The 16744-nt window shown below is 39.7% G+C and overlaps 1 protein-coding gene across 3 annotated transcripts in view; it reads left to right on the top strand.

The window, feature by feature from the left end:
• bckdhb (branched chain keto acid dehydrogenase E1 subunit beta) overlaps positions 1 to 16744 on the top strand; it is a 284897-nt gene that overhangs the window by 4496 nt on the left and 263657 nt on the right. For all 3 annotated transcript variants that reach the window (XM_043686955.1, XM_043686954.1, XM_043686956.1), the window contains exon 2: positions 3469 to 3546. In XM_043686955.1, coding sequence (XP_043542890.1) covers positions 3469 to 3546 — 78 coding nt within the window. The remainder of the gene's footprint in view (positions 1 to 3468; positions 3547 to 16744) is intronic.

The raw sequence follows: 16744 nt of genomic DNA, 5'->3' as shown, positions 1-16744 counted from the left end.
ACCACACTTGGAATATTGTGTCCAGTTCTGGTCGTCCTACTATAGGAAAGATACAGAGGCTTTGGAGAGGGTGCAAAGAAGGTTTACCAGGATGCTGCCTGGACTGGAGGGCTTGCCTTATGAAGAAAGGTTGAATAAGCTCGGACTTTTCTCTCTGGAGAGAAGGAGGAAGAGAGGAAACCTGATCGAGGTGTACAAAATAATGAGAGGAATAGATAGAGTCAATAGCCAGAGACTTTCCCCCAGGGTAGGATTGACTGGTACGAGAAGTTATAGTTTGAAGATATTAGGAGGAATGTATAAAGGAGATGTCAGAGGTAGATTCTTTACGCAGAGAGTTGTGAATGCATGGAATACGTTGCCAGCTGTAGTGGCGGAAGCAGAGTTATTGGGGACATTTAAGCGATTGCTGGACATGCACATGGATAGCAGTGAGTTGAGGAGTGCATAGGTTAAGTTACTATATTTTACATTAGGATTAAATCTCGGCACAACATTGTGGGCCAAAGGGCCTGTTCTATGCTGTACTTTTCTATGTTCTAAGACAGTCATGCATCCAAGGTATTGTATGGTGAGGTAGCCAAAGCCAGATGACTGTTAGGGTAGTCCAAAGCTCCACTTCAAGGATACTAGCCAGTGTGATGTGAACACCCTAAATATTGCACCTGGGCGTCTCTAGCTGACATCAGAGGAAAATTTATGTGCCACCACCAGGACCAGGTGTTACATGAGCTTGGTGTCAGACACCAGTGCTGAAAACAATTATCAACCACACTTGATAGCTTCACGTGCAGCAATTGTGACAGAACCTGCTGCATAAGAACTGGCATCTTTAGCAATTAGCAGGTACATATGAAGGCATCTCATTTGAAATAGATTGTTTGCTTAGTTGGAAGGATGCTGCCGCTACTGCTGACGAGGTCAAGGATGATAGTTTAACTTTAGGAGTGTGTTTCCATGCTGTAATTAAAACCATTAGATGACATGGATTGTTTTCAAATCAATGAGATGTTGAAACTCCTCATATAAAGACAACCAGCACACGGGTTGTGAATGGATTCTGTTCCTGATTCCATTTGCAAGTTGATTTGTATGCAAGCTGGCGCACAGTGTAGGACAATATAAAGCAGCTGCTCATAAGTAAAGGAAATTTTTGTATGTTGAATATTTAAAATTACCTCCCTGAATGGGATCACATTTATAAGTGAGTGTTTGTAAGTCGAGATCCCCCTAGTATGTCAGAGTTTTCAGTGTACTTTGTTCGCTCCAAACTCATCCATTTCAATGCTCACCTAACCAGTCTCCACTTCAAGCGTTTCAGTTTGTTCAAATCACTGCCTGTATCATACCCTGCCTAAATTCAGCTCACTGATATCTCTGTCATGCCAATCTGCATTGGCTTCCAGTTTCTCAATGTATAAAATGTGAAAGTGTAATCCTTACGCTTAAATTAATTCATGATCTTGCTCCTCTTTTTTTTTTAAACCATTATCTATAGTCTTATAGTCCCCAGATTCCATATTGTTGCAACAATAATCTCTTGTGTATTCCACCTATATCACTGGCAACGAACTCAAGTTCCATGCTCTCGAATTCCTTTCTATGTAGTTTTAGTTGATATTAACAATTATATTGTTTTTCTTGTATTTTAATTATAATTATTGGCCATTATGCAAAAGGGCATCTATTATACCTAACTAACTTTATTTTATTATTCAAAAAATTAAATGATAACTTGAAAGGTTTACGATTCCCCACTAAATAACCAAGAAAAAATAGCAAACTAATAATACAGTTCTGGACTTAGATCCCAGATGTGAAGCATCAGCTCACAGATCTATTGTTCCATGAACAAGAAATGGGTGTGAAAGTATAAGTGTACTTCTGAACAACATGGAGTAGTAGGCTAGTGATGACATGTTGCAGAATTTAAAATTGGTTTAAGAATAATGACTTTGAAACATATCCAAAAGCCTATACTTATTTTTTCCTCTTTTTATTATTTACTTCTCCTTTCCTCCCTCCAGAAGACTTTAGTCCAGTGTGACCACTAACAGATAATTTAGAGTGGAGCTGCAAATGTGAATTTTGTGACATGGAATAGTATGCAAATCCGGTAAGTCTTTTAAAGATATCAGGGAGATCAGTGGTGCAAGATATCAGTGGGAGATATTAGACAAGCAGGTAAATTGACCAGTAGTTTATATCTTTTCATGTTCTGAATACAGAAGGGAAGTAGAGGGCTTGGTGATGTGGTGCAATGAGAAAAACCTCTCTCAACATCGGCAAAACTAAAGAACTGATCATCGACTTCAGAAACAAAGGATGAGAACATGCCCCCATCTATATCAAAGGAACTGAAGTTGAGAAGGTGGAGAGCATCAAGTTCCTCAGATTGACGATACCTACAAGCTGTCTTAGACTTACCACGTGGATACAGCAGTCAAGAAGGCACAACAACATCTCTTCTTCCTTAGGCAGCTCAGGAAATTTGACATGTCCATAAGGGCCCTCACCCAATTTCTACAGAAACACAATTAAAAACATACTATCTGGGTGCATAATGGGTTGATATGGTAACTTCTTTGCCCAGGACCGTAAGAAACTACAGAAGGTGGTGTACACAGCCGAAACTATCATGGAAACTAACCTTTCATCCATGGACTCCATTTACATGACTCATGGCTGCGGAAAGGCTGGACCAACATCATCAAAGACCCATCACACCCCGGTATTGATCTCCTACAACTGCTTCTGTCAAATAGAAGATACAGAAGGCTGAACTGGCACCAACACATTCAGGAACAGCTTCTTCCTGGTCATTATTAGACTGATGAATGAACTTTCTAGATTCAAATATCGTTGATTTTGCTAATGTTGATCTTGCCCAGCGCACGCTCTGTGCAATATAACCTGTATGCCTCTGTGCAAGTCTTTTTGATCTGAACATTCTTGCCTACTATGATCTGCCTGTACTGCTCATAAACAAAACCTTTTCACTGTTCTTCACTGGACAATAAATCAATTAATCAATTAATTTGCTGTAATGAATGTGCTCTTACTTGTCCACCAAAATTTGATTCATTACTATTTGTGTTTGCCAGTTTTCATACTTTATTACAGATGCCTTTCTATATTTCGAAAGAAGTAGTTGACAATCTGCATAAACCAGTCATTGCATAAATGAAAGTGACAAATTGATATTTTTTTCAAGAACTTTTATTGACAAATCAAAAACTTTCGCATCAGCTTACTGATCTATTGGTCCATGATCAAGAAATGGGTGTGAAAGTATAAGTGCATTTCTGAAATGATATGCTGGAAATATAAAATGACAATATTTAATATTTTCTTCTGCCTTAGGATAATAAAAGTTTGTTGAAAAACTTAAATTTATGAACAATGTAATCTAAAGTCATTATTCAGTGTTGAAGTTTGTAATGAAACCAAATTGTATTTTTTCTGAAGGTCCAACTCAGAAGATGAACCTTTTTCAATCCATTACAAGTGCCTTGGACAACATTTTGGCAAAAGATCCAACTGCAAGTATGTAACTTCTCTTTTGTTGTCTTTATTAGGTTGTGGGGTGTGACTGGTTGAGAGATGGAAGTGAAATCAGGAAATGTTCTTCATTAGATCATCTATATCTATCCCCTGCTTTTTTAAGTGGTTTCTGGTGGATCGTTCATGCATTAATGCAATCCAGCATTGGCTCTGAAGCAAATAGTGGGCTATTATAGGACACTATGTTTGTGTCTTCCTCTTCAAGCCCATGGAGATAGTGATACTTTAAATAGGTTAATTTGAGATGTAACCCATTTTATGAGAGGGGGAAGAAGTCCTGTATCTATTTATTTATTTAATTAATTATTTATGTGTGATTAAATTAGATTCCGTACAGTGTGGAAACAGGCCCTTCGGCCCAACAAATCCACTCCGACCCTCCAAAGAGCAACCACCCAGACCCATTTACTCCAACTTTTTCTGCCATGCCGTATTAAGATATAAATTGATAGACCCAGACTTCCACAGTAAAAATCTCTGGAATTTGGAAGTCCTGCCCGTGTTGTGGTCAGCTCAGGTTTCATGACAATAATTCATGGAAATAGTTAAAATGGCTAGCAAACAGCTGTCGACATTTAAATCCCATTTTGCTATTACCACTATCCAGAATGAGCAAAGCAGACCATACCTTTTTATTTGTGCATTTTCTTGGGTGGCTTTTGGGGAGCTAAGGTATTCCTCCAGATAAGGCTGCTGAGATGTTATGTTCTTGGAAGAGGTGGGGTGGTAAGTGGGTGGATTTAGAGGAGATTTGCAGACCCGGTACCCTGTGGGATTGTTAAAACTATCGATGAATATGCTTAAAAGGTTTGTGCACATATTTAGAACTGCCAAAGCTGACATGGAACATAGGCGTGAGTATAGAGGCATAGGTTTGCATTCATCTTGTGAGGATCATTGATTGGATACAGGAGCTCAGGATGGCATGGTGAATATGAACAGTTATGCAGATAGGTACAGGGCATTAGGTGGCGAGAAGTGTATGGGGAAAACAGATTGTATTAGTGTGGTACTGTGAGTAAGAGGTGGTATTTGGGTAGGTGTTTTAAAAAATTCTCAAGGTCAGGTTCGTAGGAGAGTAGTCTGACACAGAACAAACGACCAAGAGGCGAGACTGCTAGAATATGGGCATTTTATTCCCCGCAGTGTCGCACAACGGGTCTGGTTTATGCTCACTCTACATGTTACAAAAACTGGGAGCCGTCAGTTCTTGTAGAGCGGTTGCCAACAACCCACGCTCGGCGGTTAAACGTAACCCCGGAGCAGACTCACCGAACTGGAGACTTTTCCAGCTTTTTATTCTTTTCCAGATATAAACATTCATGTGAACAGCAGAGCAAGGCTAAAAAACACATTCCATTCTGGTTACATACAGATAAGAAGATTCACACGGGACTAAGCAACACCTCCATTCCGGTTAGATTCACACATGTATTGGGACATAATTTTTAACCGTTTCACCACATTCCACTGCTTGGAATTTTACACCACAGTAGGTAGTGATTAATAAGGTGGCATGGATTAGCATGAATGTGTGAGGGAGAGAGAGAGGCATATGAGGAATGGCTGGAGGGCTGTATTTAGTTTCACTTGTTTTTTTAAATTAATTTTCCACAGGAGCATTGGTGCATGGAGGCAGGCTTTGCATCCAGCACGTGTTTGCAGCTTGAGGCCTCTGCTGTCATCTGAGATTGTCAGGCTCACGTCTTGGGGAACACTACCAACCCGCATGAAAATACAACTCTTTGGGTTGTTTTTCTTTAGTAGGGTTTGCGGAAGTGGGAGGTGGTCGTTTTCATGGTGTTGGCTTATATTGCAGGCCAGCTATAAAAATAAATACAGTAGGAAGCTACAATTTTTAGATAAAGAAAATAGCTATGATACTTACAATGTATGTTTTCATTTATGCATTTTATCTGTGAATTTATTTGCTGGTTTTCTTCAAAGTAAGATCAAAAATATGATCTAGGCTAAAGATGAATTAATTTTGAAACTGGACATGGTTAATTGCATTTATGTGTCCTGTCTCTTACAATGGGTACTATTGATAACTAGCTATTGCATGCTTCTGGTGTTACAGGAAAAACTGGTTTGTCAAATTACAACTTCTTCCCTCTTCCATTACCAACTGTTGTCTTACAGAAACCTTTAGTTTGTTTCCTGTGCTTAGTGAAAATTGTGAAACACCCTCATCGTTGTCATTCTTGTACGGCTCTCACCTAAACAACATGCTAAAAATAATATGACCAAGTTTGCTGTCAAAATTATAACAAGAATTTTGGACCTTGTTACTTGTGCACAAATGGTACAACAACTTGGGAAGAAGACTGATGTGTGGTTAACATGGATATCCAAAACCTGATGTCTGAGAAGTGCCACTTCAACCCTGTGCCACATGCTAGTGAGAATAGAATTAAAAAGATGGAGAATCGATCCTTGGGTGGATGCATTGCACGGGTGAGGGAGGCATTTATGTTTTTAGAACATTTGGACCAGCTCTGAGGAAGAGGCACTGATTCCAAAAGGACGCGGTACATCTCAACCAGGACTAATGCCCTTGCAGGAAATATAGTTGAGTAGGATTTAAACTAAATATTTAGGGAGATGAGCACTAGTATATAGAAGTAGAAAAGTGGAATAAGACATGTGAGAGTATTGCATAGTACTCCAGAATGAAGTAGTATCAGGTAGGAACGTGCTCGAAGGATTGTGGAGATCACAAAAATGGTGAAGGTAAGCTACTTAATGCTTAAGGATACCATGCGCTAAGGAAAGATGAAGAACAAATGAAACTGTGGTTACATAGTTATAATAATGTAGTGTCCTTGAGAGGACAAGGACAGAGTTCAGTTAGTTAGAGTTGAAAAGCCATAAAGACACGATCGTGCAACTGGGGTATTCTGTAGTCTTCTAAATAGTGCATGTGCTACAGATGGAGCAGATCTACCTGAAATGTTTCTTGTTAGCTAATTAAAACAAAAACGTAGGACACTCCCATCAATCAGTTGAAAGGAGTAAAAGTTGATTATGTTTTGTGATGTGATTGGTTGCACATTTCTCTATTTTGTAGCAATGTATAAAAAAGTATTACAGGAAAACAAAATAATTACTTTCTGAAATTCTATTTATTTAAAGCCATTCCCAGTAACCATTTCCTCCTAATTAGAATTGCAATTCCTTTGTACTCAAAGGACTTTACAAACAAGAGGACAAAAGACTACCTCCCATGTTCCCTCTTCTGTACTTGTATCTCTTGGCATACCAAATCACTTTAAGGTCATATAAAAAAATCTGCATACATGTCACACAGTGTGCACTTACAGATTATATTGATATATCATTTTGATTAGTATTTTGGTTCTGCCCACTACTTTTTATTTGACAGAGGAAGAACAGTTTCAATAAAAGTAACTTAAAGTTTGCAGAGCCTGTTGTATTCGGCCAGTGGTGTTTTTCTTTTGCACCTTCTGGAGTTTTGCTGTGAAGTCTATCACACTTTATACAGTAATAGGAATTTGGCACTTTGTTAGAACAGTGTAATGCTGATACTTAGCATATTTTATTTGGTAATTCAGTTTTACATGTTCGGATCTGGATGCTGCTTGTGCTTCTGGAATAATTAAAGAGAAACTGATATTTTATCACGTCAATGAGAAACCTGTTCATCAAATAAAATATGGTAAAGGAAGCTGCACAACTTTGTTTCATTTTTGTGCAAAAAATTATTGAATTAACCTTTCACAGTTTTTGATCAAAATACCACAGTGGCACATTTTGTCAGTGTAACAACTCGTGCATGCATCTCTAATGCTCAAAATTATGCTATAAACTAGCAGATCTCCGTTGTGTTGCATATGCTGAGTTGGGGAACATGTCATTTTATAAAAGGTTGCTTTGGCGGGGGGGTCACTGATTTATAGTGAATAAAAAAGTCAAATGTTTCATCACTTTATATTTTGAGATTTTTCTGTTTTAATTGGATTTGACATTAAATTTGGCAAAATATATTTTGTGAAATCATTTGAGGTATACATGCTTGTATGCAAAAGCTGATAACCTTTAATTTATTTATCTTTTACTTTTTATCCTATTAATTTTTCAAAATATTAGCATGCATATGTTCTGTGATACTTTTACTTAATATTTTGGGGATTTCCATATAGTTTAGTATAATGGGTGCTATTTTGGATTTTGTTCACATTGTAGGAACAGCTTTAGGATTGCAACATAAATCTTGTGAAGTCTCAGCGCCATGACGTTTGACAATACGAGGGCAGGGATGGATTGTAAGATATTATTCACTGATAGATCCTTGTGGGCTTTCCACAGGGCAAAGGCAGATTCTAGTGGTACCATATATTGTATGTTTCTAATAGATCTCAGCAAAGACTCAATTTTTTTGTTGTTTCCTGAAAAATTACTGTTTTCTTAGATAATTAAATATTGGAGCTGTATAAATAAATGCACAGGCCCTGTCTCTCAACCTGAGTCAGTGCATGGTGGCTATTTTAATAATGTTGTCAATTGTAATCTGGACAAGTCAATCTACAATTTTAAAACCTCTTAAAATGATTTGTTGAAATGAATATTTCATGCAATATCCTTTAAATGGCCAGCCTTCTGCTTTGAATGAGGGGAGGAGTGCAATGGAAATCCACCGTCAGTACCCCATGAGCTGTATTAAAATCTAACTGTTATCTTAATCAGCAAACTTGTTTATTTGTTTCTCCTTTTTACTGCAAGTGAGACCTTCACCAGGTTTATTCAATAAGTTCAAAAAGAACTCATTATAAATAAACTTATTCTTCGTACAAGCGGCAAAACTGGTTATCAACTAAGCTACAATACCGAATTAAACTAAGTCCCCTTAGTTCCCATCTCACACATTCATGAACAAACAAGACAACATGGCACTGTGAAGCTATTATGAATTTAGAAAAAATAATCAAAGAAAGGAACAACATGCTGACAGTAATAGAACAATGGAAGATCTTCAGTGAAATTTCAAATTCAAATGGGAAACAGGAGTTATGATGTTTAAAACTTTATCTGGGATTCAAACTATTTCACAGAGAGAGAGCTTATGATCGTTTCACCTTATGTGTCATAGAGTCATTGTCATAGAGATGTACAGAGCTGAAAATGTGTTGCTGGAAAAGCGCAGCAGGTCAGGCAGCATCCAAGGAACAGGAGAATCGAAGTTTCGGGCATAAGCCCTTCTTCAGGAAGAAGGGCTTATGCCCGAAAAGTCGATTCTCCTGTTCTTTGGATGCTGCCTGACCTGCTGCGCTTTTCCAGCAACACATTTTCAGCTCTGATCTCCAGCATCTGCAGCCCTCACTTTCTCTCATAGAGATGTAGAGCATAGCAACAGACGTTCAGAGAGACTGGTTTTCTGTTGCAATATTCTTCAACAACTCACACCTCAGATCTGTGAAAACAAACAACAACTTAATCCCAGAAACATCTGCTGGGCATTGAATAGGACAGATCCCAGTGTTTTTTCCAAGTCTGTTGTCCAGTAATTAAGGATCATGAAATTCACCCATGTCTCCTAAAATTGGACTTTATCCACAATTATTTGCTTTTCCGGTCAGCAACAGATAATCCACAGTTCCACATTCCAGTTTCTCAATGGAATGTATGTACATTTTTAGACAAGCACTTCCTGTGATTGGAAATGCTCCCAGATTCCTAACAAAATGTTATTTAAAGTCCATTCAAAATAGTTGATGTTTTACAAAGGAACAGAAACAGGCCATTCAGTCCATTCGGCTTGACCTCCTATTCAATACGATCATGGCTGATCAAACATTTCAATATCATTTATGTACACCATCCATAATACACTATAAGTAATTGGTAAGGAGAAATCTAACAATCTCTGCCTTAAATATATTCAAAGACTGAACTTCCATAGCCCTCTGTAATAGAGAATACTGAAGTAAATAAAATGCTTATCTCAGTCCTAAATGATGTCCTCCTTTTTTTAAGATTGTGCTCCTTGGTTCTGGGCTCTCCAACTAGGAGAAACAGCTTTCCCGCATCTACCCTGTATATTTCTATAAGCATTTTGTAAACTTCGATGAGATCACCTCTCATTCTCCGAAACGCTACAGTATACAGGTCCAGTTTGCCCAAACTCTTGTTATGGGACAGTGCTGCCATCCTCTGAGCAAGTCTGGTGAGTCTTTATTGTACCATCTCTATGGCAATAATATTATTCCTACGATAAAGAGACCAAAACTGCAGAGTACTCTAAGTCTAACCAAGCCTTATCCAGCCTGTCCAATCTCTCCTTATTACTAAAACTCTCCATCTTTCCCACCATCCTGGTAAGTTTCCTGTGCACCATCTCAATGCAATCTCAGCCTTATATAATGTAGATTTCAGAACTGTACACAATGCTGTCGCTGTGGTCTCACCAATATTTTGTACAGTTCAAAGTCTGTGAGAAGATTTGTGGCTCGGGTGCTCGTTGTTGTGGTTGTGTTCGCCGAGCTGGGAATTTGTGTTGCAGACGTTTCGTCCCCTGTCTAGGTGACATCCTCAGTGCTTGGGAGCCTCCTGTGAAGCGCATCTGTGATCTTTCCTCCAGCATTTGTAGTGGTTTGTCTCTGCCGCTTCCGGTTGTCAGTTCCAGCTGTCAATTCGACTGGGACAACACTACTATGACAAGACAAGCCAAACAGAGAACAGCCAGGGAATTCCTAGAGGCATGGCACTCATCCACAGATTCAATCAATAAGCACATCGACCTGGACCCAATATACCGACCACTGCAGCGGACAGCTGGAACTGACAACCGGAAGTGGCAGATTCAAACCACTACAAATGCTGGAGGAAAGATCACAGAAGCGCTTTACAGGAGGCTCCCAAGCACTGAGGATGTCACCTAGACAGGGGACGAAACGTCTGCAACACAAATTCCCAGCTTGGCGAACAGAACCACAACATTTTGTACAGTTCCAATGTAACCTCCTCTTTCCCCTCCAAACCCCCCCACCGCCCCCAACTTTTAGCCCAAGTGCTATATCTGACTGCTCCTTGAAATCATACAGTTTTTTTGTCCTCAGCTACTTTCTGTGATGCCAAATTCCACAGATTCACCACTCTTTGTTTGAAAAATTATTCTCCCCCTCCACCCTACCTGTCCAATCCTAAATTATTTTTCCCATATCCTTAGACTTTGACTCCTGGATTTCGCATTGGCAACATCTTTCCTGCATCTACCCCATCTGGTCCTGTTAGAATTTTATGTTTATATAAGATAACCACCTCCACCTCCATTCTTTTGAACTATGATGAATATAATTCTAACCGATTCAACCTCTTCTCACATGCAAATCCTGCTAACCTAGGAATAAGAGACAATCTAACCCCTGGCCCATGACATTCAGTGGTGTTAGCATCACTGAATTCCTACACTATCAACATCCTGGGAGTTACCATTGATCAGAAACCCAACTGAACTTATCATATAAACAGGTCAGAAGTGAGGAATATTGCGGTGAGTAACTTACCTCTCGACTCCCCAAAACCCATCCTTGATCTAGAAGGCATAAGTGAGGAGAGTGGTAGAATAACCTGCACTCGCCTGGATGAGTGCTGCTCCAAAAACACTCAAAAAAAGCCTTGACATCATCTCGGACAAAGCCGACTTGATTACCACCACATTCACAAGCATCCACTCCTCCACCAATGACTTTTAGTAGCAGCAGTGTATACTATCTTCAAGATACACTGAAAAATTTATCAAAGATCCTCAGACAACACTTTGAAAACCCACAACCACTTCCATCTATAAAGACAAGGGTAGCAGATACATGAAGGCACCACGACGTGCAAGTTCCCCTCCAAGCCACTAACCATCCTGATTTGGAAATGTATCACTGTTCCTTCACTGTGACCATCAAAATCCTGGAATTTCATCTCTAATGGCACTAAGAGTCAACCCACAGCAGGTGGAGAGCAGCGGTTCAGGAAGGCAGGTCACCATCACCTCAAGGTAAAATCAATGACTGCAGATGCTGGAAACTAGATTCTGGATTAGTGGTGCTGGAAGAGCACAGCAGTTCAGGCAGCATCCAAGGAGCAGTGAAATCGACGTTTCGGGCAAAAGCCTTTCATCAGGATAAAATGAAGGGCTTTTGCCCGAAACGTCGATTTCACTGCTCCTTGGATGCTGCCTGAACTGCTGTGCTCTTCCAGCACCACTAATCCAGAACCATCACCTCAAGGGCAAGGTAGGGAAGGGCAATTAATTGTTGGCCAACCAGTGTCTCCCACGTCCCACGAATGAATGAAAACAAAATCAGTTTGGTGAACCTTCACTGCACTGTTTTTATAGCAAGAACATCCTTCCTCGGATAAGGAGACCAAAACTATACACAGTATTGGAGGTGTGGTCTCACTAAGGCCCTGTATAATTGCTGTAAGACATTCCTGCTCCGGTACTTGAATTCTTTCGCTATGTAGGCCACCATACTTTATGCCGCTGTTAATGCTGCTGTACCTGCATGCTTCTCTTCACCAGCTGGTGTATGAAGATTCTGCAATCTCATTTCATGTTTCCATCTCTTTATTTATAGCCATTCAGTTAATCTGACTTCCTGTTTTTGCTGCCATAATGGATAACCTGATATTTATCCATATTATACTGCATCTACCATGCATTTGCCCACTTGCTTGTCAAAATCACATCTCTGCAACATCCTCACAATTTACCTTACATAGCTTTGTGTTGTCTGCAAATATGGAGATATTACATTTAGTTTCCTCATTTAAACCAACATACATTGTACATAGCTGGGATCCAAGCATTGATCCCAGATTTACCCCACTGGTCTTGCCTGCTGTTTGGAAAACAGATTCATTTAGTCCTATCCTTTGTTTGCTGTCTGCCAGCTACTTTACTATCCATCTCAATACACTACCTCATCCCATGCACTTTAATTTTACACATTAATTTCTCATATGGGACTTTGTTGAAAACCTGAAGTCCAAATAAATTGCACCCACTGCTTCCCCCTCGCATCAACTCTACTAGAACTTCATTATTGCTGCAGATCCACCTCCTATTCCTTTTTGTCCGAACTTCCTACCCATTAAATAACACATTCAGTTCTCAGTTCTGGTGGCCATGCAGCCATGTTTCTGAAATGGTAATTAGGTCATACCCATGGACAGTGGTCCCCAATTTATGAATGTCTTAACTTGCATGAAAGACTGATCCAGAAGTTAAGAGCCAATGGGATTCAAGGCAAGTTGGCAAACTGGATCCAAAATTGGCTTGCAAATAGGAAACGGAGGGCGCTGATGCTGGGTTGATTTTGTAATTGAAAGCTTGTGAACCACTGGGATCAGTGCTGGGATCCTTGCTGTTTATTACTGACATTAATACTTGCGTGTGAATGCAGAAGATATGGTTAGTATGTTTGCAGATGACACGAAAATTAGTAGTGATGTGAATAGTGACAAAGATGGTTAAAGTCTGATATTGATCAGCTGGTAAATTGGGCAAAGCAATGGCAGATGGAGTTTAATCCTAATAAGTGTGAGGTGATGCATTTTGGGAGATCTAATAAGGGAGGAGCATAACCAATGCATGGTAGGTCCCTAAGGAGTACTGAGGAACAAGGGACCATAGGTGAGTGACTGTGGAGTTTGCACGTTTTCCCCGTGTCTGCGTGGGTTTCCTCCGGGTGCTCCGGTTTCCTCCCACAGTCCAAAGATGTGCAGGTCAGGTGAATTGGCCATACTAAATTGCCCGTAGTGTTAGGTAAGGGGTACATGTAGGGGTGTGGGTGGGTTGTGCTTCGGCGGGTCGGTGTGGACTTGTTGGGCCGAAGGGCCTGTTTCCACACTGTAATGATATCTAATCTAATGTAATCTAATCTAATCTAATTACAAGTCTGGAGATCCCTTAAGGTCGTAACAAAGGTAATGATGGTGAAGAAGGCATATGGGATGCTTGCCTTCATTAGCCAGGGTGCAGAATACAAGAGCAATGAAATCCTGTTACAATTTTATAAAACCTTTGGTAAGGCCACAGATGGAATACAGGCAGTTCAGGTTGCCACACTATTGGAAGGACGTGATTGCACTGAAGTGAGGGTGTTTAGGAGATTCACCAGGCTGTTGCTGGGATGCAGAATCTCTGTTATGAAGAGAAACTGGATAGACTGGGTTTGCTTTCCTTGGAGCAGACAAGGCTGAAGGTGGTGGTGAGAGGAGGGATATGATTGAGGTACACAAAATTATAAGATAGTTTGAGAGAATCTCTTCCCCATGGCAGGTGTGTCTAAGACCAGAAGGCATAACTTGAAGGCGAGAGACAGGTGATTTAGAGGCGATATGAGAGGATATGTTTTCACTCAAGAGAGTGGTAGATATATGAATGTACTGCCTGAGAGGGTGGTGGAGGCAGATACCTTTGCAACATTTAAAAAACATCTGGATAAGTACTGAAAATGCCAGGGCATAATGAACTGTGAACCAAGTGCAGGTAAATGTAGTTTGTGTAGCTTGATGTATGCTGCCCGGCATATATATGGTGGGCTGAAGGGCCTGTTTCTATGCTGTGTTACTCTAATTTTTGAATGAAATCCCAAATTAGTATTAATTTTAAAGATTGAATATTTTCTTATACATATGAATGGCTATTTTATATTGTATTGTGTTGTGTTTTGACTTACGTACAAATGGACTTATGAAATTACTCAAGACTATAGACCATTTGTAACTTGGGGATTTTCTGTATCTCTGTTTTCACATTCAATCATCTTTATTGTGAATGCTATGTACATTCGGGAAGAGCGACCTTAACTTTGTCTTCTTGACAGCATTCCACATTGGAAGCATACTTGATGTTCAGCTTTATTTCTCCACTCTTTTAGTCTCCGTAACTATCTTTTCAGCTTAACGTAACCAGGTTTACCTCCTTCCAATTTGTGTTACCCCTCAGGTAGTCATCTCTCTGACGAGCAACTTTAAAGTGAACCCATTGATAGTAACAAATCTCTGTTCAAGGAAATCAGTCCCAATCTCACTAAGGTGTAACCTTTTTGACTTGTACAGGATTCCACCTGCCCAAGAACCGGTTTCAAGTTCTCAGAAATCTGACTCTATCTCCCTTATACCAGCCATCCTGTACCAACCAATTCTCCAGCTACCTGCTCTATTAAGCAATCCTTCTGTTTTTTTTGTCCTCACTAATAAGTGACACAAAGATTAAATGAGATCACTGCTTTTGAGGTCCTTTTAATTTCCTTCCAAACTCCTTGAAATGTGCATTTCGTATCTCATACCTGGGAACTGTAACTGAAAAGAAGACGATTGTTTCACTCAGTAATTCAGGGGCTGTATTAAAGGCAATTTACATGAAGGGAATCATATGTAAACAATGGGACAGTCTGTTTCTTGCTCACTCACTCTCAACTAGCTTTCACAAAATCTAAAGTTTAAAAACCTCAATTAAAATGTGAATAAAATCCTACTTAAATGGTTCTCTTTGTAAAATTGTAAGCTGAAGTGAATGTGGGGTAATTTTTAGCTTTGCCCCTGAGCTATTAAATTGTGGAACAATTCTTTTCTAAAACCTTTCCAATTTTTATTCCTGTAAAATCAAGTTGTGTTTGATTCGAGTAGGATACAAAGTAGCATTTATATTTGAGCATTGAGAAGAAGCCTGTATTTTAAATATGTGGTTTGGAGATTGACACCTCTTCAGTTACAGATTCGAATAGTAAACATTGAAGTAGGTTTTCAGGCATTTAACAATTTAAAAAAAAAGTGAAAGATACTCATTCTTAAATAGTGCAATGAAAGAAAGAGTTTGCCGATTAGATCTCTTAAAATGCTCCATTATACTTCAAGGCTAATAAAAGTTTTTATAGTTGGAAACCACTCAGTCATGTTATGCTGTATTTCTGTTTTTTAAAAAATCCTATTTGATTCTAGTGAAGCTGATCAACATTAAGTATTATGAGTAACCTTCAAGCTCTCATTGTTAGACCTTATCTTGATCTACGCACTTTCTCTTCTGTTACCTTCTCCTACATGCCACTTTATGCCCTACTGTTTCCGTCAGTTCTCCTTCATAATTTTTTATTGTGCATTATTTTCCTAAATTTATCTGTATTACTTGTCTGAATTTCTTTTCTCCCATTACCCTTGCCCTTTTGCTCTGAGCAGTATCTTATTTTTGGTTTAGGCCTTCAAATAGATTTATCTGGCTTCTTCTCTTCTATGGACTGTTGAGACTGTGTTGTTCAGTATATTCAAGACTGAAATGGACAGATTTTTAACCAGTAAGGGAATCAAGGCTGATGGCGAAGGAAAATGGAGTTGAGGATTTTCAGATAAGCCATGACCTCATTGAATGGGAGAGCAGACTAAATAGACTGAATGGCTTACTTCTGCTAAACATTTTATATCTACAATGACAAACTATCTAAGCAACTGCTAACATTTTTACTTGTAGCATTGAATTTGAGGAGCTTTCCGAATCTCATCTACAAGGTTGGCCAGACTTGAGTGTGCCATCTTGATCCAGGATCATTATCGGCTTCACATTTTCCAAATCCTCACCATCAACTCTAACCTTTAGAAGACTGAGAGAGGATCTGATTGAGACATATAAGATTATTAAAGGATTGGACACTCTGGAGGCAGGAAACATGTTTCCGCTGATGGGTGAGTGCCGAACCAGAGGACACAGCTTAAAAATACGGGGTAGACCATTAAGGACAGAGATGAGGAGAAACTTCTTCACCCAGAGAGTGGTGGCTGTGTGGAATGCTCTTCCCCAGAGGGCAGTGGAGGCCCAGTCTCTGGATTCATTTAAGAAAGAGTTGGATAGAGCTCTCAAGGATAGTGGAATCAAGGGTTAGAACATAGAACATAAAACAATACAGCACAGAACAGGCCCTTCGGCCCACGGTTGTGCCGAACATTTGTCCTAGCTTAAGCACCTATCCATGTACCTATCCAATTGCCGCTTAAAGGTCAACAATGATTCTGACTCTGCCACTCCCACAGGCAGTGCATTCCATGCCCCCACCACTCCCTACCCCTGACGTCCCCCCTATACCTTCCACCCTTCACCTTAAATTTATGTCCCCTTGTAACACTCTGTTGTACCCGGGGAAAAAGTCTCTGACTGTCTACTCTATCTATT

This window comes from Chiloscyllium plagiosum, chromosome 3 (genome assembly GCF_004010195.1).
Source record: "Chiloscyllium plagiosum isolate BGI_BamShark_2017 chromosome 3, ASM401019v2, whole genome shotgun sequence".
Taxonomy (NCBI): Eukaryota; Metazoa; Chordata; class Chondrichthyes; order Orectolobiformes; family Hemiscylliidae; genus Chiloscyllium; species Chiloscyllium plagiosum.
This window is presented reverse-complemented; position numbering and strand designations above follow the sequence as displayed.